The following is a 24,917-nucleotide window of genomic DNA, read 5'->3' as shown; positions in this document are numbered from 1 at the left end:
ATGAATATGCATGAGATAGATCTGCACATAATGGAGGCAGTGCATGCAAATCTTTCTCACACATATTCATTGTAGATATCCTGAAAACATGGCCTGTTTGTGGCACTCGATGGCTGGAGTTCTCTATCACTGGTCTAGAGTCTGACAGCTAAAATTTAATGCTAAATAATGCAGTCATGTTTTTGAGTTGCAAAAACTCAAGAGAGAGGTACAATATAGGCAAGAAGTTCTTCTAAGCATAAAAGAAGAGCAGGATCTGGATTATTATTATTTGATGACCTTAATGTGACCAAACAGGTGCATAAAGCAACAACAAAAGCCAGAAAGCTGCTTGGTTCCATAGGGAAAGGAATGGTCAGCAGAAAAAGGGAGGTATTGCCTCTGTATAGGTCCCTGATGAGACATCATTTGGAATACTGTGTACAATTCTGGTGACCACATCTTCAAAAGGATATAAGCCGGTTGAAGTCATTCCAGAGGATGGCTACTAAAATGGTCAATGGTCTCCATTCTAAAACACATGGCGACAGACTTAAAGATCTAAACATGTATACCCTAGAGGAAACTTCCAGAAAAAAATATACCAACCGAACTTACTACACACTATCAAAGGAATAGGTATCAGAATATTGTTCAAAAAATATAATTTACAAGCTCTTGCCTGCAATGGGCTTCAACCAACATCATATAGCTGAGCACAGTGTTTTCATGTCATTTCATGTCATGTCCCACCTACTGTATTTTTTATTACTAATTTTATTATTTCTCATTCTATTAACATTTTTTTGATTATGTATATAATACAAATCAAAATTACTTATCTCTTTAAACAAACATCAAAAGCCTTTCAAAATGCTCAGCATTTATCCCTTCCCGACAACGACAATGTTTCGGCAATCTCTACCTGCTTCAGGGGAATCAATTAAATCTTCTTAAAAGGTCACACACGGCTCTCAAATCATTTTAAAAAAATGGCGGAGGAAAGGCAGGATAGGGGATATACGTTAGAGACATTTAAATACCTCCAAGATTTTTATTCAAAGGCAGCAAGCCTCTTTCAATGGAAAGGGGGCTCTAGAATGAGGTTGAAAGGAGGTATAATCAGGAGTAATCTTAGGAATTATTATTATTTTTTTTTACACAGAGAGGGTAATGGTCGCATGGAACAGCTTTGCCATCGAGGTGGTGGAGACAAGGACAGTATCCGATTTAAAAAAAATCATGGGAGAAAACACAGAGTCAATACTCAGCCGCTATCTGGTTGAGCAAGTTAGCTGGATAATGTTATCTGGCTATCTTGTCCAGGATATCCAGCGGTGTGGTGGTGCCCCTGAATATACCCAGCTATCTCATAGTTAGCTGGCTAAGTTCTACTGAATAGAAAATCTAATTTATCCAGCTAACTTAACCATATAAGTAGTTCTGCCCCGGCGTGTTTCCAATTCACCTCTCACTTAGCTGGCTATTTACCCAGATAGTTATCTGGCTAAGTGGCAGCTGCTGAATGCAACCAAATACTGAAACGGCACCACTTAGCCGGCTAAGTATGAACTTATCTGGCTAAGTGACGTTGAATGCCAGCCTCAGAGATCTCTGAGGGATTGTAAAGATGAGCAGACTAGATAGTCCGTATGGTATTTTACTTCTGTCACATTTCTATGTTTTTATTATGTGGATAAAATTTAGTTAGTTAAAAAGAGGCGGGGAGGAGGTTGATCTGAGGGCAAGGCCAAAATGTATCTAGCTAACACCAATATTTAGCATTAGGCATACAAGTATGATCGGGGAAAACACTGTACTAAATATAGCCAGAGAACTTTATCCAGATAAAGTTATTCAGGTATACTCAGTAGCAGACATACACAATTAAGCTTCACTGAATTCCCCAGAAAAAGTGACCTGAGTATATTTCCTGCTCATTAGCCCACTGAATATGTACCTCAATCACCAGCCTGTACATCAGATACATTCACTTTTTATTATATAGCACCAGTCACTGTCTGTCAAACCAGACTGCTCAATTAGTTAACATGGTCCCTTGTTTTTTATCTACTTTGAAGTGCTGAAAAAAAGTGCAAAAAAGCGGAATCTAAATCTAAATAAATAAATAGCACCACTGTGGCCTACCATGAGGGAACTGAAATCACTCTGTTCCCTGTACATCAGAGAAAAGCAAAGATCCTTGCTTGATTTATTTGGTATTCTTAAACAGGCCTGCACACTTCATAGAACCCCTACAAATATACTTGCAGGTACCTTAGAATAAATTAGTGTGCCTTCAGCAAGGAACCTTTTATGGCAGAAGCATAACCTCACACAGGCTGTGACAAAAATGAACTTCATCTTATCCAAACATAAGTGAGGTAACACTTACATTGTAAAAGGACTCTTATGCTTAAAAGTGGTATTAATATACCCCACCAACCTTTCTCCTACTCCCAAAGACATTAAAAAATGCATCAAAAGTGAAAACTGCAACAGCTAGAAAATTTAAAATGAATTGAAACTTAAGGCATTAAACATTTCCAAGTAACAGGTATGGTCAGACACTGCTTCTAATAGCTGTTAGTTGTCAGTTGTAATTTATTTTCAGGATGGACAACACCCAACATCCTCTTCTGCCAACCCTCTTCTACCTCTGGCCACCACTCACCTTGGACTTCAGCCAGGATTTCTAAGCTTATGTCCAGCATTCACAAGACCACCCAAGCTGAGACTCACCATTACATTACTTCAAGCATCTGCAGCCCTGGAGTGCCATTGGCTTGCAGCAGGGTATGTACCACTTCATCAAGTTTGCTCTCTTCCTCAGCAGGAATGCAATACCTGGTTTTGGAGGGAAGCAGAGAATGCAGTGTTCACCCCATGTCAGCTAATAATCACTACCAGTTAAGAACTTGCCCTTTGTTCCATGGCTTCTCCCTACCTCCAGCTCATGCAGGGTAGAAGGAATGAAATGCCGTCAGATTCCTGCACCAAATTTCTAGTGGGGCCCTGTGAGCAACTAATTAGTGTACTTGAGGAGTCATGCACCTACAGTCATAACTGAAAAAGGATTGCAAAAGTGCATGCCCTACTACTGAAGCAGAGCATGGGAACTTCACGGCATGTACAGAATACAGCAAGCAAGCAGATCTGTCAATGCCAGAAAACCTTTGCTAAGGCTTTGGTTCTTCACCACTTCATGACCTTTAAAAACCCTTACCTAAAAAAAAGTTACACATCAACCTGAACATTCATGTGCAATTTATAGGTGGAAAAGCACGGGACAGATGCTGTATTCCTCACTGTGCAACAGATGAAGAATGCAATTACCTAACCAATGAATAAAACAGGGCATCCGCCACAGCTAAGAGGATATAGATTTCACCTTCTTTAGTGGAGAATCTTTATGCCAACCTGCTGAAATGATGAAACATTTTGCCAACAGAGATATTCATAACTACAATACTGGATAACAATAGTTGGTTTGATAATGGAACTAGACTCTTAAGGAAAAAGTGCTGATCCGGGGCTTGCAAACTGCTATGACCAACAGTATTCTCACTTCACTAAAAGCACCCAAATTCATTTTTCCGGGAAAGGAAAAATCTCAGAGAAACTGACTAATGAGCAATTTGGACAAATTATTTGTCTTACATTACTAGCTCAACTATCAAATTTCTGTCTTCAGCTAAGCAAACAGCAGAAAACAGTTTTACATTTCCTCTTGATGCTCCTTCTGAACCTTCATATTTTGTTCTTTTGGGCCCGGAAGTTTCATCATGCTTCTGTTTGGCTTCCAGTTCAAGTGGAAACTGGGCCTGAAAAAATGACACTATTAGCCTTCATTTATGACTACAAGGGATTTTTCCCTTATTTTTGTATTCCTTCCCAACTCATTTAGGTCAGTTATTCACCAACAGCCCTCGATGGGGGCTCTCTCCAGAACCCTGCAATCACGAACCCTAAATCTGGGCCAACAGATGGCACCATTGCACAGTAACGGACATCCTTCTCCACCGGGATCTGTAAACCCTGCTCCTGCAGCATATCCCTAGCCCCAGTCGAGACAGGGAACAGAAGGCCGGAGCCAACCTGGGAACGGAGCCTACGTCCTCCACATGGCATGGCACCTCACAGCATTGCTGCCGAGCCACTGGGCCAACTCAAACTCTGCATTTTTATATTCGGCAGTTAGATTCCTCCTATAACTCAAGTTTTGCTGTGTTAGTTTATTCAGTAGCATTTTAAAGTATGGAAGTTTGCATTTCATACAAGGCAGGAACAAGCATGACACTCATGGGAGCTGGCAAGCTAGCAGGAGTCATGGGCCTGTGAAATAAACGAGAAAATCTAGAATGCTTACCAAATGCAATCAGCACCAGTGTGTAAGTAGTCAATGTATGGAAGGTGATTTTGGTCTTGAGACCAGCATGAGGTAGAAAAGACCATGCCAATATTTAGCCAAGGAATTGTCACTCCTGAAACAGAATTGCCCCAAAGAAAATGTTAATGAATTGAAAAAATTACAGAACAGAAAGGAAAATCATTTATTTAGAGTATTTCCACACTTGGTCTTTAAAGGTCTGATAGCCACAATACTTAAAACATCTGCAAGTGTGTAAGCCATTCATCTAAACTACTAATCACTGGGGATACACAAAGTTAGCATGCCATGAATAGATCCCGACAGATAATTATTGCCTCAACCTTAAATAAAGGATTCAGTTGGCTGTAACATCTCAGTAACTGATGTAAATATTAATGCTTGAGATAAAAAGCAAGTGAAACAGAGAACTCTGTAAACAGTTTGGTGGGAGTGAAGCACCTCAGACTCAGCCTGTTAGGTAGCAACAGTGAGCATTTGAGGTAAGTGTGCTCTTAGTGATACACAGAGGGACAGAGGGAGAGGAAAGAAGGGAGACAGGGTTAAAGAAAATGGAAGGGGTTAGCTACAAGAGAAGAACAAGGAGCCTAACCAAGGAAAAAGGGACATGAATAAGACAGAGCCACTTCCTGTGACTTTCAGACAGTGCAAAGTTTTGTGACACATTCATATTAGTGATAATAAGTAGAAGCATGCTCAGTCAATAATGGAGCTCCTGTGTTATCCTATTAATAGGTATGTTCCCCAAGTAAGCCATTTCCCCTTCCTAGCCCTGTAATTCCCATTATGAATTCTAAGAATTGCATTACTCCTTGCAGTAGCTTTGAAGACAGCCTGCCATTTGTACCTGCTGTGTTTTTTTTTTCTTAATTTGCATTTTCTGGTGGGGGGGGGGGGGGGGGAAGGGTTGGAGGATGTGAGTGGGGCTCTTCTGCTATACTGTAAGCAGCAGCTCCAGGCTGAGGAAGCTCGGCCAGGAATTTCAGAAATAGTCATCACTTTTCAAGTTTTGAAAATGTTAGAATTATTGTCTGCTCACAATTGACGTTGGAGAAACCCAATCATGGCAAAGAGCAAAACTGCTAAGGTGGGAAATGTTTTATTATGAGAAAAGCTCACAGGCAGATAAGGAGGGGGTGAGGGGTAGGGACTGAGAGAAGACTACTTTCTAGATATTACAGACATTAAATAAAGAGAAATACGTTTCTGGCTGCTCTGCTCTCACTGCCATCTCATTTGAAGCCTCATTCTAATTAATAGGTTTTGAGAAAATATCATCATAGCTATCAGTTGCATATCATGAATATACAACCCATTAATAGAATGGAAAATAATTTGTCACGTTTGCATATGTAAAGATCTCCGCAGTGTTTATCCCTCCTGTGGCTAGACTATGCCAACAGGTATGGACTTAACCTCTACATGTACTTTGCATCTGATGGCATAACTCAGGCCATGGATTTTTTTTTTTTTAATATTTATTGCAAATTGAAGCACACATACAGCTACAGTTCAAAAGCAAAAAGACGAAAGTTGCATCTTCATACTAATTAGACTTCATATTGTCATCTCTCTATAGAATAAAATTCCAAGTCCATTCTCATAAAATGACTTCATTTTTGTTCTTAACGTCTGATTGCCAAAGACTGTGTGTACTCCGATTCTCAAATCTCGTTCTGCTTTGTGCCTCTTGATATATGAGAATCATACTGAAAAGGCGATGGAGGTAAAATTTAAAAGCTTACTACAGGCATGAACTATGTAAGATGCTCAGAGATATTTTCCTGCAAAAATGGCCTGATATCATTGTATGAAGATGCATTAAAATTGGTTTCTGGATCACTTAAACGGCTCCAATTTATTAGGAAAGAAATTTGCTTACCAGGTACAGCACCAAGATGTCGCAGGATGGATCCTGAATTATTAGGAAGGACAGTAAGGTTCCACCCATGCCTATAAATTGAGATCAAATTGAACATTTGTGACATAGCAGCAGTACAAAAGAGTGGCAGAGTCCATTGAAAATATATGTAATATTTATCTGTACCTTGAAAATGGCTCAGATTTCCCAACTGGAAAGCCACTCCCATGGGTATTGGTATCCACTTTCCCACAATGCACTGCTACATGGCTATCTTTCTGTTCTACTAACCTCCAGTACTCTTGCTGCAACAACAACAACAACAAAAGAAATATGTCAGTGCACATGCTTAGTTAAATGTAATGGATCATGCTGTATAGTTTCCACGAGATATCCTGTGTGGAATATGTTAAGGGCAGAGCACAGCCCAACCACAAAACAAAACTTGCTTACCTGTTCTCCAAGGATAGCAGGATAAGTGTCCTCACAGGTTGGTGACATCACCTGACTGAGCCTGGCCAAAGCTTCTAGAAGCTTTTGGCATGCTCAGCCTAGCATGTGCATAGAGTTCTGCATCATAGACATCGCACAGGACCCCTTCAATTCTTAAATTAGCTAACACAGAATACGGGATCAAGTGCCAAAGGGAGTCAGGTGAGTTCAGTGAGGTTCTTTTTATTTTATCTGTTTTAAGGGGCAACCTGGAAATTATAATATTGGGCCCTAGGTAGGATGGTGTTGGATTGTAAACCTCAAATAGACTCTGCAGGACAGATTAGCCAAACCTGTTCTACCGGGAATCTATCTAAACAGTAATGGGATGTGAATGTGTGGTGAATGTGTGCTGCAGCCTCTTCCATGAAGGCCAATCTTAGGTGGGCTACTGGTGCCACCATGGCTCTAACACCATGAGCCTTGATATGCTCATTCAGAGTCAGACCTGCATGGGCATAACAGAAAAGAAATGCAATCTGCTATCCAAATTGAAAGCGTGTGCTTGGCAATAGTAATTCCAGGTTTTATGGGGTCAAAAGAAACAAATAGCTGGGTGGACTTTTATGGGCTTCAGTTCACTCCATATAGAACTAAGGCCCCTTTTTAATCTAAACTGTGCAAGTCATTGTGTACATGTGGCCTGGGGAAAAATGTTAGTAGGATAATTGGCTGGTTAAGGTAAAAGTTCAATGCTACCTTAGTCAGAACTTAGGATGCATGTGAAGAACCACCATTTATGAACAAAATTAGTATAAGGTGGAGAAGTCACTAGGATCTACAGCTCACTCATTCTATCTGCCAAAGTGAATGCCATAAAAAAAAAAATACGACCTTCCAGGTCAGGCACTTCAGCTCACAGGAAGCTAATAGCTCAAAAGGCACCTTAGTGCCACACCGAGGTCCCAAGACACAGCAAGAGGCTTTACCTGAAGTAAGCCTCACATGAACCTAACAACTATACTGAAATGGATTTATCTTCTATATGGTGGCAGTAAGCACCGATTGCATGGAGATAACTAATACAGTTAGTCTTCAGAATCAAAGATTTATTTATAATTTACATTTATCACTGCTACCATAAGGACCACAGCGATTTACAAAATACAAACATAGTTAAAATATACCCCTAATTAAATCTAACCCACTGCTCCAATATATAACATCATTATCTCTTCTCCCCTCAATTCACCACCCTCTCATACTTTCAAAAACAAACCACTATATTCTTTAACTGATGTACATCATCCATAGACCTGCTGAAATAAACAGGTTATACGGAAAATCAAATAACCACTTTGTAACCACATCTTACTTGATAAAAGTCTTTCCACAATGCTGGAGCAACAGTGGAGACTGCCCTACTCTTGGTAAACTGGAGCCAAGCCACGTGTTTAGGAGGAAGGATCAACAGCTTTCTTTGAGAAGAAAGTCAGCTTCTCAAAAGGGGATACCCAAGGAATCTTTTTTCTAAGATAACCATGTAAGATGAAGATGATATTCAAACATTTTGTGAGGAGCAGAAAAAAAAAAAAGGATTTAGGCCTTTTTCCCTCACATCAAAGGCAAATCTCCTCTATTTAAACCCATATGATTTCCTTGTGGAATCCCTTCTAGGGGCAAGAAGAATTTGAAACAAATCCTCAGATGCTAGCCTCTCCGTTAGGATGTGAGGTGCTAGGAACTGAATGTCGGGATGACAGTATTCTCCAATCCTAAATGATGAGTGTTGGGGAACTCCCAACCTGACTGATAACTCCCGGAGGAGGGGAAAACCAATTAACCTCAGCTATGAGGTCTCTTCAGAATTTTAGCAAGGTTTTTGCCATTGGAGGAATTGCAGGATAAGCATACAGAAGACCCTCTGAAGCAGAGAAGTTCAGGACCTTTCTGTTCAGAGGAGGCACAAAGAGATCACGAGTCTAGCCCACTCACAGAGTATCTGATTTGCTACTTGTGAGGCTCCAGGATCTGACTCAATCTGTTCACTAGGATATTTTCCTTGTCTGCCAAGTAAGTGGTCTTTCAGACCATGCCTTGAGAAATGGCCCAGGTCCACATCTGGACAGCTTCCTGACACAGAAGGCATGATCCTGTACCACCTTGCTTGTTCATGCATTGTTACATAATTAACCGTCCGAATGAGGACAATTTTGTTGGCATATGTTAGAGCATAGGGTATCGCCCTTAGCTCTAGGAAATTTATCTGATGAAAAATTTCCTGAGCAACCCAAAGGCCCTGGATGTAGAGTGCATCCACATGAGCTCCCAAACCTAGGTTGAGCACATCCATGGTTGGCACAATTTGGAGGATTTTGGAAGGAGACTCCTTTGGCCAAATTTGATTGGATCAGCCACGAGTGTCATGTGGAAACATGCCAAGGATGTTACATGCCCTGTTGTTGCAATGTAGCCCAACAGCCTCAATTTGTTCCATGTTAATTAACGCCTGCTATGTTTTACTTTTTTCACAGTTTCATTTCTTCCACATCAACATGATAATCCTTTCCCATGGAAGAAAGGATTTCATCCAAGTCATATCTAACAGAACTTATATAAATCCCAACTGAGATAATGGGCTCCAATGGGATGTGGGATAATTTATGACAAATCCTAGCAACTCCAGCACCCAGATGGTTTTGCTCAGTGATTCTAAGGAAACTCCTTGAGATGTGCTTTTGATCAGCCAATTGTCAAGGTAGGGAAATATATGCATTCCCAACCTGTACAGATGTGCAGCCACCACAGCAAGACAATGTGAGGTGAACTTTCAAAAGATGCGCATGTAAAAAAAAAATAGCATGGGCGTGTGTAAAACAGCACATACGCGAATATATGCTATTTTAAAAACTGCAACATAACCCCTCGTAAATCATGGACAGTGAGTAGATTTACACGTACAAAAAGGGGTGGGCCATGGGTGTTCAAGAGAACAGGCAACAGTTACACGCACAAGTTATTTTACAACCTGCCAAAGTGATGTGCGCAAGTTGTTTACTTGCATATATTTGCTCCTGCTTAATAACCGGTGTGATTGTAAACTACTTAAAAGGGAAAAAAATGACTGGGTGGAGGGTAGGAGGCTGGAGAGCAGAAGGATTTTCACAAGCTGCAGTTGGACTGGGAAAACTGGAAGACTAATTGGTAAAACTGGTAATTTCATTGCCGCGCATGTTATAAAATCCCCTAACTTGCGCATGTAAAAGCTGACATCTAATTAACACAAGTAAAATCTATTCATGTAGCCCTTTAAAATTTGAAGTACAAATACCTGGGTATATCATTTGCGCACACTTATCTAGCTAAATTTTGACTTATCTGAGGAAGTGACGTCAGCCTCTAGATGGCTGCCTAACTCTTAAGCTCCCGACACCAACCCGCTAAGAAAGCTACTAAAACAGGGTTAGCCGACGCCTAAATATTTTGTTTTTGCTGCGGTAGAGCACGGGAACAGACAGGCATGGCTGCGAAAAGAAAAACCTTGGACTTCCAATGTTTTTCCTATCAAAAAGGAGCCGATGCTGATCCTGAGCCCGGGGAGTCGGGCGCGGCCGCAACACTGGTGGAGCAGCAGGAGCCTGATGACGAGTTTAACATCGGGGCGGAGGGGGCCCCCTCGCGCTCTGAGTTCAGGTCTTGGTTTTGTGGCATCCGACAAGATCTTAAAAATTACAAAAAGGAAATTCATGAAATGATGGAGGATTTCCGCGAGGAGCTCCACTCAGTCGGCAGGCGCGTGGATGAGCTAGACTGCAAAATGGACGGTCAATCTACTCTTACAGCACAGCTTCAGGAGGTCTGCACTGAGTTGCAGGACGAAAACGCTGCCATGCGGGCCAAGATGGCCGACCTTGAAAACCGGGCACGGAGAGGAAACCTGCGCTTTAGAGGCTTCCTGGAAACTGCTGAGAATGCGGATTGTGCGAATTTGGTGGCTAGATTTTGTGCTCATATATTGTCTTCTGGGAACACTGCTACTCAAATCCTGCCGGAGGATATTAAAATTGACAGGGCGCATCGCGCGCTGCGCGCAGCTCGCGCTAATTTACCTAGAGATGTGATTGTGTGTTTTCACAACTACACGCAGAAAGAAAGCATAGCAGCAGCAGCAGCGAGACAGCAGAATAAATGGCCTTGGGAGGCCCAAGAAATATCTATCTATGCTGATCTATCACAAGCAACCATGCAAAGCAGAGTTGAACTTAGAGAGGTTACTCAATTTCTCAGAGAGAAGAATGTGAAATATCGTTGGTTACATCCGTTCGGCCTCATTTTCACGTGGGATGGTGCGTCTACACAGCTGCGTACCGTTGATGAAGCGACGCGATTGTTGAAAGATAAGGGCTTTCTTCTGCAAGCAAGGATGGAGCGGGTTTCGCGCCCACCTCTACTCAAGGAGCAACTCCCCAGATGGCAGAGAGCCACCTCAAGGAATAGCAGGCTCAAACGCAATTCCAATAATGCCAAGACAGCACATGGCAAAACCTGAGGGACGAGATTGGCAGATAAATCTTGGATTTACTTAATTACTATCTTTGCCTACATTGCGTGCTGTAACGCTATTTTCAGGCAGTCTTTATTCAGGTTGGAAGGTTTCTTGTTATATAAGTTCAACTGTTGTTTCAAGGTTCTAGAAGGTCGGTTACCTCTATCTTTTCACTAAACAGGGATGGTGGGGGAGTACTGTTAGTTATTAATTTCCTCCTCAAGTTGTGGTAAGATGGATCTGCCAGGAGGAACAAGCAGATCCGAGCAGAGGGCGGGGGGGGGGGGGGGGGAGGGGGGGGGGGGGGGGGATGGTTTATGGGGACAGGCAAAAATTGAAAAGCATGTATGTGTATATCACGATCTTGGTGTGAGTGTGTGTGGGTCACTAATGGGGATGTCCTGTGGAGGGGTGGAAATGCGGAAAGTATATACTGCTCACGTCCTGTTGCAGAATAAGGAGGGTTTCGCCAAGCTGACATAATGACGACTATACGCATTGTATCCCTTAATGTGAAGGGCTTAAATACCCCTCACAAGCGGCGTCATTTGTATAAGGAACTGGGCCAGCTACGGGCTGATATAGCCTTTATACAAGAAACACATCTGAAGGCCAGGTATGAGTCCCTAATGTCGTCAAATACGTATCCGTACCAATATTACTCAGCTTGTACCCGCCACTCTAAGTACACAGGGGTGGGCATACTATTGGCACGATCCTTGGTCTTTGAATGTAAGGGCTGTGTGCAGGATCCCTTGGGGAGGTACCTCATTCTCACCATTGCTGTCAATGGGGTTATGTACACCTTTTTCAACTTATATGCCCCCAATAGAGACCAGGGGCTCTTTTTTGACCAGATGCAGTCTCTGCTTACTACCCACGGCCAAGGTTATATACTGATGGGCGGCGATTTTAATTTGGTAAGGTGTCCCTCTGTGGATGCTTCTAGGGGCTACGTCTCTGCTTCTGGCACTCACAGGGCCCGACTGCAGGCACTGATGGAACAGTGGCTGTTGTTGGATGTGTGGAGAACGGTTTATCCCAGAACACGTTCTTATACCTTTTACTCAGCCCCCCATGCATTATATACTAGAATTGATTACTTTTTGTCGGATAAGGGGCTATTTAATCACATAAAAAAAGCTGAAATTACTCCGGTAGTATGGTCTGACCATGCTGCTGTGTGCATAGATGTTGAGCTCCATGGGTATGATGCTGGCCTAAAATTTTGGCGCTTGAATGAGGCCCTGTTGGGGGATGCGGACTTCAATGAGGATCTCATCTCACACATCAAGTCCTTTTTTGCCCTAAACGATACTGGCGAGGTCTCACCACCAGTGGTTTGGGATGCCTTTAAGGCTTATCTTAGAGGCTTATTGATTTCAAGGGGGGCGTATATTAAAAAGAGAGATGCTAAGGCTGCTCAAGAGCTAAGAGACACCATAACTCTTTTGACCCACCAACATCAGACCACTGGCGCAGGGAAGGTATTAACAAGACTTACTAAGGCGAGGGAGGATTTACTAAGATTGGAAACCCAAAAAATCAATTATCATATGCTACTAACGAAGCAAGAATACTTCGAGGGTGGGAATAAAGCGGGGAAGCAACTGGCCAATAAACTGAAAAAACATCAGTATCAAAATAATATTGCCAAGATTAAAAACAAAACTGATGCCATATTCACCACTAATACCGAAATTCGCAAGCGGTTCCTGGAGTTCTATTCAAAGCTCTATGGAAATAACAGGGATATACATCAGAAGCATGTCGATGATTATCTGTCTGATACGCCTCTACCTTGCTTGTCTTATGAAGCGCAAAGGGAGTTGGAGGCCGAAATTACCTCGGTCGAAATTTTGGAAAGTATCCAATCCATGAAATCCGGGAAATCACCTGGCCCGGATGGTTTGACAGCTAAATTCTACAAACAGTTTGGCCCCTATATGGTGGCCCATTTGCAAAAAGTATACAACTCCTTGAGGGGTGGAGAATCTCTGGGGGCCCAAGCAAATTTAGCGGGAATCACAGTTCTCCTTAAACCGGGGCGAGACCCCACGAATTGTGGCTCCTATCGTCCGATTTCCTTAATTAATTTGGACCTTAAAATCCTAGCGAGAATTTTAGCGGGGCGTATGAACAAATATATTCTTACTATTATTCACCAAGATCAAGCGGGATTTATGCCAGGGAGAATGGCTGGCGACAACATCCGTAAACTGGTTAATTTACTATGGATAGCCCATGATCGACAGGACGAATCTCTGCTCCTCTCTATGGACGCAGAGAAAGTGTTTGATATGGTCCATTGGCCCTTTCTATTTGGGGTCCTAAGGCGGATGGGGTTTGGCCCCTATTTCTGCGCATGGCTTCATAAACTATATGAGCATCCCAGAGCATGTCTCAAAATAAATGGCGGGTACTCTGACAGCTTTGAAGTTGAAAGGGGCATGAGACAAGGGTGTCCCCTTTCTCCCCTGCTCTTTGCTATCTTCTTAGAGCCATTGGCGATTCGAATTCGTAATAATGCTGTCATTAAGGGCTTTGAGGTGGGCGGGCAATGTTATAAACTTTGTCTTTTCGCGGATGACATTATTTTCACAGTCCGGGACCCTCACCAATCTTTAACGGCGATTGAACAAGAAATTCGATTGTTTAGTGGGGCCTCGGGCTACAAAGTCAATTGGGACAAATCCGAAATATTAAATGTTTCCTGCCACCAGGGGACGGTGCAAGATTTGAAACCATTACATCCCTTTCGATGGGCCACTCAAAAACTCAAATATCTTGGAGTCTACTTGACCTCTCACCCCAAGGATTTATATTCCTCAAATTATTCTCCACTCCTCAACAAAATATTCTTTGATTTGGACAAATGGCATCGGTTACCGCTTTCTTGGCTAGGCAGAATAGCTACTATTAAGATGAATACCCTACCTAAACTACTATATCTCTTTCAGTCCCTTCCCATTCCTATCCCTGAAGCTGCTATCAAATACTGGCAGCGGCGGTTTTTTGGGTTTATCTGGAACAGAAGACCTCCCCGAGTAAGCAAACAAGTGATGTATCAATTTAAGCTGGAGGGGGGCCTTGGGGTACCCAACATTCTTCAGTATTATATAGCAGGGCAACTGAGACCGATGGTCGCTTGGCATGAAGGCCGGGATACTAGGCACTGGGTCTTGATCGAGCAGCAGTTGGTGGGGCGAATGAGCCTAGCTGCCATCCCTTGGCAACCGGTTAGCACTTGGAGGGCATGTACGGGAATGTTACCAACCACCAGGCATACATTGTCCTTATGGAAAAAATGGAAACTCAAAGTGGTGGGCGCTAAATCCTACTATTACCTTACCAGTCTATATCACAATACATCTTTCCCGGCAGGTCTTCCTGAGTTAGCTTTCCTGTCCTGGAAACAGAGGGGTATTCTGCGCATGGAACACTTATGGGGGGATGCTGCTTTTCTTACTTTTGCACAAATTAGAGAGAGATTTCATCTCCCGGATGCAGACTTTCTCTCATACAAGCAGATTTCCCACTTTTGCCAGGCTCATGCTGTCTCCACGGACCTGAGGGGAGGGAAGACGCTCTTTGGGGGCTATTGCTCAGACCCGCATAAACATACAGGTTTGCTCTCAAAAATTTATAAATTATTAAACGCTAAAAGGGTGGAGTTGCCCTCCCATATTAAGGCTTGGCATGCTGATCTTGCCACACAGATGGATGAGAGTGCATGGGAACAGATATATCTCAATATAAGTAAAGCCTCTGTATCCTCGATTATGGTAGAGAATGGGTATAAGTTACTGTACCGTTGGTATACAACCCCGGACCGACTAAGGAAAATGCTACCTAATCATGAGGGACTCTGCTGGAGGGGATGTAATACCCGAGGGACTTTTCTACATATGTGGTGGGCGGGTGATTGTATTAAACCATTGTGGCAGCAGCTGGAGCAGTGGCTTGCGACTGTCTTGGAGACGTCTGTGAGCCTCTCAATGGCAGGAGCCCTGTTGAACTCTCCTCTGGATGGCGAACATTCTTCAACATCGGAATTTTGTGTACAGGCGTGCATAGCCACCAGGATGGAAATTGCGAGGACATGGAAGGACGGAAAGGGGCCAACGTTTGCATCAGTGCTACATAGACTGGATCATCTTTGCACTATGTATCGCATCACTGCAGCCAAGCAGAAACGGATCGGAGACAAACATGGGATACTTAGATCAGTGGTCCTTTCAGAACAATGACTACACACATCCACACACATTCAGGATAGAATATGAGTCGATTTATAGTTTTCCAGACTTTATTGTTCAAGATTTTTTTTTATTACACTTTGGACTTTTGTTGATATCTTTTGTCATGCATTGGTATCTGCCTTGCCTGTAGGGGGGGGACGGGGATTCCTAGGGGTGATAAGTGGTAAAACCATGGTGATGCTTATGTATATGGAGTTACAGATTGATCGCTGTATTTTGTGTTTTGGTCACCAATAAAATTATAAAAGAAAAAAAAATTTTTTTTGACTTATCTGGCTAAGTAGTCCTTTGCTGCTACTTTGATGGTCAAATTTAAACTTATCTGGAGAAACACTGTTTTTGTTTTAGTCTTACTTGGCTATATTACATACTTAGATAAGTCGGAAAAGTTCTAATTAGACAGACAAGTAAAACTTTTCAGATTTAAGTGGCTAAGTGCCGCTGTTGGCTGCATAAATCAGAACTTATCCAGAAAAGTGCTGCTGCTTTTCCAGATAAGTCCGAACTTGCATGGGTCACAGGTGTGTGCCCATACATGCTATATTTTATAAACCTACTCATATCATTTGCACATAGACTATAAAATACAAGAGTAAAGTCACATGCTCCAATATACACGCATATATGGGCACATGCGAGCAGTTTTGAATTTTGTCCTCCCTGTGAATATATAATTGTGCTTATAAGTTTTACATACCCCTGACAGAATTTGTAAGATGTGCAACATTTTAAGAAAATATGAGCGATCAGACAAAAGGTCTGTTATTTTTTATGCATTTCAAATTAAATTATTATGCATCTCAGAATATCACAACAGTATACAAACAACCCATTCCCACTTCAAATCTCTTAAGCTAAATTTATTGGAGAACCAAGGAGATGACATCATCAGAACTCAGATTTTACACTAAAATGCAGTAGTGGACATATGTGCTGAAATTTAGATGAGTGAGTGTTGCTCTATTCCTACCCTACAACCAAGTAACCCATTCTTTCAAACCCCCCCCCCACTTTTTTTTTTTTTTTTTTAAACGTTTAAAAACATTTTTTGAGGTTCTACTTCAAAGTGATATGCATGCATATAATTGTCTCAGATTGACAACTACGCCCTTCCTCCGAGTGTTACAAACTAATTCCATAAACCCAAGAGGAACACTTCAGCTAACTTTCAAGTCAGCTGTATTGGTAGTGTTACTTTTTAAGTGGAACATGACACTAGACAACCAGAAATACAAGGAGCTTCCCCTCTACCCCGCTCAAGGTCACTGAAATAAAAATAAAAAAAAACAACAAACTAAAGTGAAATGTGCTAATGGATATCTTAGCTTAAAAAAATAAATAAATAAAATCCTTCCTCCTGCAATGGCTCCCCAGCCCTCCTGCCAGAAAACTCAAGTGGATGCCGTGCCCCACCCTCACCTCAATTTCAGCTATGGCGGGGTCCTTACTGAAACACATGTTCATTATGTTCCTTGCAGTCCGGTAAAACGTTGTTAATGAAACAGACCTGCCCTGTGGATCAAAGGCACAGAAATAAGTTGACGAGTGAACTATGCAAGTTTTTCCTTTTCATATTTCCATCCATTTACACAAGGCTGCCAAGTTTAAGCATCAAGTTTTGTACAAATTCAATGTCACAGAAAGTATCAGTAATTTATTTTTACTTTACCAGCTAGACAGCACAAATCTGCTTTTCTGTGGTTTCATCCCCCAGCTACCTGCACTAAGCCGTCTTATGCAGGAGCAGTAAGGCAAGGCCAGAGGAGACTGCATGCAAAGTTGCAGGTGGGAGCTGGGAGTAGGGAGAGGAGGGGCTTTAGAGGCATAATCCTCACAATCTGAAAGTACTGCCCACTACCATCTTGAAATTGCACTTACTTTTTACTGTACCTGTGAAAAGAATTGGAGATAAAAAATTAAAGCTTGCCTGCAAAAGAAAATAGGCTTAACAAATAGGGGTGTACCAGCTGCATAGAGCTATACAATCTAGATCAGTGTTTCCCAGCCCAGTCCTGGAGGCTCACCTAACTGGTTTAGTTATCTGCCAAGCCACAATAAACAGACAAGAGACAGATTTGCATACAACTATCTCAAATCCATCTCAAGCACATTCATTGTGCGTAAGCTGAAAGTTAGATATGCCTCCAGGACTGGACAGAGAAACGCAGTTCTAAACTGTATGGATCTATTTATATCAGCGGTCTACAACCCAGTCCTCAGGGATCCCCTGACCAGTTGGGTTTTCGGTATATCCACAATGAACATGCACATTTCATTGTGGATATCCTGGCAACCAGACTGCTCGGTGGAGCTACAAGGCCCGGTTTGAAAACCACTGATCTATTTGGCATAGAGGGAATAGGAAGGGAAGTGCAGTAACAAACCATCTTATATTATAATTCAACCTCTCTGGGAGTGCATTACATACTGTACTAGGTTTCTTTCAGTTGAAAGTGGATTAGAACCACCACACAAGGATAACAGTAGGGGTAATGTAACAGCTCGCATAAGTTAGACAGCAAATGCACGTACAAGTTACACAAATTTTCAAAGCAATCTTATGTGTGTAGGGTTGCACTGAAAATTATCCAACAAAACTATCCACACACAATTATATCTGCTAACGTGCACAGAATTTTTTCTAGGAACCGTAGGGGATACTTTTGAAAATGCTAAAGCAGGTGCTTAAAGCGCAAGCCCTTCTCCAACCTCACCGCGGACAGCAGCTCTGCTCAGCCCAGGTAAACATGAGCGCACAGGGCATCCCAGCCCAGGTTTGCATGCATATTGGGCAGGCAAATTTAGAACAGGCCCTGTCTGCGAGTAAGGCACTGTTTTACCCTCGGAAATGCCTTTGCATAGCTTACAATTACCCTAGTAAAGGACTGAGCGAAGGGGGATGAGAGAAGATTCAACACCAAGACACACACAACTGTCTGGTGCGTAGAAAAGGACAGAAGCTGTGAATGCAAGACATTTTACATCCGTAAACCAAGCTGCATTCTCAGAGTCTTTGCAGACTGAGATACTTTTTATTGGACCGATGTAAACATCTTATGGTACAAGAATTTTCAAGACTTCTTCAAAACGTGTGCACTTTTTTCATCAGTAGCTTTGTATGAGTGATGATATAATATCAACTTGTTGGGAGGGCACCTTAATGACAGACCAAATGCAATCGGTATTCCCCCTCTAATCCAAATTATTTTCTTAAACCAAACCCCCATCTCCTCTCTCCCTGTGCCCCCCCCCCAAAAAAACCCCCCCAAAAAAATCTGTGTGAAAATGTGAAAGGAAGATGCTTACCAGAAAACTTCAGCTATATCTAGAGTGAAAGCCAATTATAGGCTTCAACTCAAATTGTTACCCTCACAAATTGAAATAAAGCACATTTTTTTGAGAATGTGTGGTTTACTGTGTTGATTTTATTTTATGTTATGTACTAATTATTTTATGTATGTTAAATTGTAAACCATTGTGGTCTTCATTTGGAATGAGGGTATATAAAATATATAAAATTTAATAAATTTAAAATAAATTTAAAAAACATGTAAATGATCACATGCTAAAAATATTTAACATAATTATCAAATAGTTCTTGGCTACAAATGCAACCATTCAAACCTTCACATGCTCATAATGATACATCATCTTTGAAAAAACTGTTGCCAAACAGCTGTAAGAACCTTCAGGAATAACTAGTCCAAGTTATTTAAAAAAAAAAAAAAAAACCCCAAAAAAACCCAACCAGCAGGCTTGAAATAGCAGGTCCATACGTGCCAAAATACAAATAGTTAAAACAGCCGCTGTTTTAAAACAAGGACCAGTTCGTGTACTCTAGCTATCTGCCAGAAATTTCACAGACGACATCACTGTCAGCTGAGCTTTCTTACATATAACACCAGGTTAAATTTCCAGAGTTACTGCCTCACATATGCTGTCACTGGTAAGAAAATACCATATATTTTAGAGTCCTAGTTATTAAAGGTCTTAGGACAGGGCTCCATAGGGTCTGCGACCCATGCTGGGACATAGATAGGACAGACTGGTTGATTTGGCACATATTGGAAGCACTGATTGACTTTGCACCTCTAAACAAAACATACATTAGCTCAGTGAGCACAGGAATATTTGGAAAGTTTTTCTTTGCATTAGTATCCAAGAACAGTTATAGGATTATGCTGTAAATATCGATGTTTAGCATTCTGTTAGCATACACATTTGTACAATTTATCATTTCAGTTGTGAGAGTAAGGGTGTAAGCTGTTCACTCTTTGGATATTACTGAAGTTGTTTCTAAGCACCTTCCTTTCAAATCTTCCCACAGCTCCTTGAGTTATCAACTTTTCCAGGTGCTCTAATTTTTTTCTAGCTCATATTTGTTGTATATCAATGGCAAACTACTGTTAAGTGACACACTCAAAGACAGTCAAGTCACTCTCCTAATGCATCACTTATTCCCCATTGACTTTAGTGACATCTGTTGACCAATGTCTGAATTGCCACATTGCAACAACTGAATGTAGCTTAAGGGGTAGACATCTGACAGGTTAAAATCTATTTTCAATAAAGTATCACAACTACCACACCCAATATGTAAACATCAAAATAAGCTGGCTTTAATTATACTCTAACAAACAAAACACGGGGAAAATACAAGTCTTTGTGAATAGACTCTAATGTCCAGTATCCTTATGGGTAACAACCAAAAGGAAGTACCTCAATATTAGTATACACCGTTTTTACTTTTCATTTATATGTGAGCTTTAGTGCTTGTGCTTATGCTTCATTGTATGTGTATTAATAGTCTATTCAATCTTTTAAACTTTTAAAAAAGCTCCGCCAGTCAAGGGCGGGACTTAGTCCCTTTTCAAGTCACCAATGGTCCTGGATTTCTTTAAATGTATAGGAGGATAACATGGCCGCCGTCCGATATGTAGCAGTGGCATCCACTTCCCGGCTTGACTTCACAGCAAGCTTGGAATTATTATTTGTGTTATAGACTCTGATGCCATCACTGACATTTATTTTTATGCCAACAGTTGCCTCTCCGGCCCCTGATGCAGGCATTGATTGCCGAAACACTGCCAGTGTCGGGCGGCTTCCCAGAGCCTAGAAAACATTATCAGCAACGTGGGCAGCTTTATAAGCGCCTAGAGAAATTCATTAGTAACGCAGCGTATCATTAAAAAAAAGAAGTTAAGTTGACGATATCAACCGTCCTGGAAATGGGCGGCTTCACTTTCAAATTGTAAAACAACTTTATTTAGATGATCCTAAATTCTTTAAGGCCTGTGGTTATTAAGGAGAGCTTATTTTAAAAGTTGAAAAGATTGAATAGACTATTAATACACATACAATGAAGCATAAGCACAAGCACTAAAGCTCACATATAAATGAAAAGTAAAAACGGTGTATACTAATATTGAGGTACTTCCTTTTGGTTGTTACCCATAAGGATACCGGACATTCGAGTCTATTCATAAAGACTTGTATTTTCCCCGTGTTTTGTTTGTTATTTAAATTTTAAAAAAGGGGGGAATTATATAAAAAAGGGGGGGAATTGTATTTTGAGGTGTGTATCTTTTGTTTAATTATACTCTACCTGGTTTAATGCCAATTTTAGTTCTAATTAGCTACTGCATATACGATCTAAGGAGCTCAGCAACTTTCATCTTTCACCTAGTACTGGAATTGCAAAATAACCTTCTAAAGAGGAAGGCAAAGCACACACAACTCATGGAAACATTTAACTGGAATGTATTCTTCCACCAGAATATGTAACTTAAGCATCAAAGCCCTGTGTTAAGCTCCCATAAAAAAGTGTCATGCCCCTCTAAAGCAGAACACACTGCAATCAGACCATCACAATCAAGGGAAAAGTGCAACACATGTTCCAGATGTGGCTGCCTGCATATGCCAGAGATCAGACTTGAATGACAAATGCCACAAAACCAATGCACAACACCCCCCTGCCCGCCAGCAGGTACCTGATCTCCAAAAGCAAAAGCACTTCTTTCTCCTGGCTTGCTCATTATAATACTGGGCACCGCCGAGGGCCACTTCTCTAAAAAGCAACTTACTTATTTGTAAATGAAAACTTGTTTTTCAAAGACTTAATTATGCCATATTAGCAGCTGTTGTCAATTTCAGTGCCGTCCCCATCTCCCCCCCTATTCATCAGCAATACTCACAACTCTTGATTGTGGAAAAACACTATAGTAGCACAGCAAATAACAGGGGGAAAAAAAGTGCAACTAGCTCATTTAGTCTGCCCAGTTATTCTGTTTACACTGCCAAGGATACATCCCAGCTGATAACCACAGACTGCTGTGCCTGTAGGATATCATTCCTTATCCCAGACAGCATGCAAGATCCCCTATTTACTTCATCCCCAGCACTCTTCCTTTGCCTAACCTCATAAAGCTTTGTACTAATCTAAATAGCCACCAACACTAGCATGGCTACTGCCCAAACATGCAATCTCCGAAGTCCTCAGGGACTTTCTGGATAGTATCCCACCATCACCAGCCGGCTGCACCAACCCAGGCGACATACAATGCACACAGCCTGCCAAACACACCAGGCTACGTAAATGCTTGCATTTCTGTTAGATTTTCCAGTGCAGGGGGTGCTCAAACCGGTTCTTGGGACCCCCCCTCAGCCAGTTGGGTTTTCAGGACATTTCTAATGAATATGCATGAGATTTATTTGTATGCACTACCTCCTGTGTGTGCAAATATTTCTCATGCATATTCATTAGAGGTGTCCCGAAAACCCAACTGGCTGGGGGAGAGGGGAGGCAGAGGACTGGTTTGAGCACCCCTATTCTAGGGCACAAAAATATGAACCTGTTGTGGGTAGCAACAGAATCACAATGAAATGGTAACTAAGACAGTGGTGGGATGGGGAACACTCCTGAAGAGGCAGGCCTAACACTACACGGTAATAAAGTCCTAATAGCACACCTCCTCAAACACTGCCAGTCACATTTCAGTTTTAAATTAAGCTGCCAGCTCTGCTGCCAATTCCTGCTCAGTCATGGAAGGTTGCCTAACAAAATCTGGTGAGAATCAACTTTCCTTTTCTGATACTGAACAGGTGTAGAAGAGCTAGTTACAATGGCTTGTGCTCAGCACTCTGGCAACACAGGGGCACACTGTGCACATCAGTGTTTGATCCTGCAGTTAATATTGTCCTCAAGAGTCGGGTCATCGGTTCAGTCAGAGAATGTACAGAATCCTTTGCTCAAGATGGGGCAGAGATGGGGAGGGAGAAGCATCAGATGCGCAGGGTCTATATACTAAGCAGCAGTAGAACTGGCAGGGTGACACGAGTTCCCTGCTGGTTTTAATACTAGCAGTACATCAGGCGTTCACATCTAATTTGCCAAAATGATATGGAAAAAGCAGCAGCGCTAGCATGGTTGCGTTAAAAGACACAAGGCCATGGTAACGCTACCAGGCACTGCGTACAAATTTTTCATACACTAATTGACCCAAAATGAAAGGGCCTGTTAGCGTGGGGAAACTTCGACCACTCCCCTGCAATGGAATATAGGCATTTAGAATATCCAATTACTCCAGAGCAAATATAGCCTCCAGGACCCCATAACTTGCTCTCTACTACCCCCCCCCCCCCCCAAATAAGGACAAAATCAGGCCTCCATGCTCACATTGCACCCTCCCCCCATACCAACAGAAATACAGCCTCCGCGTCTCCCTCAGCCTCTACTTTAAGTCAACAAACTCTCCTCCTCCCAAACCCACATTCAAAGCCACAAAGACTCTTCCAAAACTCTGCTGGCAGAGGAAATCTGTCTCCTTCCTGCCAACCACAGCTCCAGGTAAACTGGCACCACTGACACTTTGACCTGCATGTCACTATGCTTCTTATATGGGCATTAGCTAATGTTCACATTTAATGTAGGCATTAATACTATCACCTATTACTACATAGGCCCTATAATGACTGTGGACAGCACCAGTTAACCCTGCCACAGCTCCTCTCCATCTCTGCACAGAAGCCATGTATTTAAAAGGAATTTTCAGTGTCTTCTGCAGGAGTTAATAGCGCACTGTCCCCTCTAATATATGCATTGAAACAAAAAAAAAACCTGGAATGGCTGGAGCTTGGCACAAGTCTAAGGAAGACCAGTATTATGCAGAGGAATAGCCTAGTGGTTAGAGCAGTGGGCTACAAACCAGGACACCAGGGTTCGAGTCCTGCTGTCGCTCCTTGTGACCTTGGGCAAGTCACTTTACCCTCTATTGCCTCAGGTACAAACTTAGAGATCAATATCTCAGATCGAATATCGGTATATAAAAAATAATAATAATAATAATAATAATAAATAAAGTGTGGGACATATAATCAAAATCCTTGTCCAGACCAACTTGGGCCTCAACAGTAAGAGTAGCCGGGCCTTTGAAAAGCCCCATCGGCTGGGTCCTTGAATGAAAACAAAGAGAAAAAACAGCTATGTTTGCATTTGCAGAAAGAGAGCAGATATGGGCCACCACTTACTTTGTACACACACTTATAAAGTTCCCCAAAGCTTCCTTTCTCCTCCTGCTCCTCCACCACACTCTCCTTTTCCTGAGTGAACAGCCGCCGTCTGCCCGTTTTTGGTGGGATGTCCATTTCTTTCAGCTTTCCCCGGAAGCCGTTTTTGTGAACTACCCCGTTGATGAGTCCATTTTTGGGTTCAAACCTGGGCAGTGAATGCAACTTGTAGGCGTTTGTCCGAGTGAGCCTCCAGGGGGCCTTTTCTCTTCTCCAGGGTCTCCTTCTCCAGCAGGACTTCCTTCTCCAGTCTCTTGTGCTCCTCGGGTGAGAGAGAGTCGTACGAGAGCAAGTACTGACAGTAGGCCTCCTGTAGCTTTGCCAGCCTGTCCTGTGCAGTTTTGGGGATGCGAAGCATATCTGCCAGTTTGTTCCACTTCTTGAGGTCCGTCACTTGCTGCATGCCGCCCATGTCATTGATGAGTTGAAAAAAGCAGGCCAAATCTAGCTCGCAGCCTCCTGAAGATGAGCCACGAGGAAAGAAAGAAAACATTAGGAATTAAAAAGAAATAGTGATCCTAGGGCGGACAACTGTATATCAGAACAAACAACAGCTTACAAAATCAGAGTATTCAATGCAGGAAAAATTAAAGGAAACAAAACACAAACATTACAACATGAAATTGTTAAGACCAATAACAAACCAGAACAAAACACTGGACACCGTGGGTAAGCGGTAAACCTCTTGGATGTCTTTATCACAAATAACCAAACTAACCAAGCAGTAACGTTTCACTTGGTTCCTATGCTCTTAATTTAATGAAATAAAATAAAAACTGGGGGAGGGGAGGAAACGAATGAAGGTCTTCTTGAGCTAGGCTCAGATAGTTGCGCTCTATGTCTTATTGCAAAGGGAAAACCTAATTTGGAGGTAACAAAATA

At 42.0% G+C, this 24,917-nt stretch overlaps 1 protein-coding gene across 1 annotated transcript in view; it reads right to left on the bottom strand.

The window, feature by feature from the left end:
- JARID2 (jumonji and AT-rich interaction domain containing 2) overlaps positions 1-24,917 on the bottom strand; it is a 585,747-nt gene that overhangs the window by 52,115 nt on the left and 508,715 nt on the right. Inside the window, 7 exon segments of the mRNA XM_029590689.1 lie at positions 2,733-2,826; positions 4,349-4,463; positions 6,252-6,322; positions 6,417-6,535; positions 16,890-16,982; positions 23,997-24,213; positions 24,215-24,494. Coding sequence (XP_029446549.1) covers positions 2,733-2,826; positions 4,349-4,463; positions 6,252-6,322; positions 6,417-6,535; positions 16,890-16,982; positions 23,997-24,213; positions 24,215-24,494 — 989 coding nt within the window.

Source organism: Rhinatrema bivittatum, chromosome 2, assembly GCF_901001135.1.
Source record: "Rhinatrema bivittatum chromosome 2, aRhiBiv1.1, whole genome shotgun sequence".
NCBI lineage: Eukaryota > Metazoa > Chordata > Amphibia > Gymnophiona > Rhinatrematidae > Rhinatrema > Rhinatrema bivittatum.
Note: the sequence above shows the minus strand (reverse complement) of the source record. Positions and strands in the feature narration are given on the sequence as shown.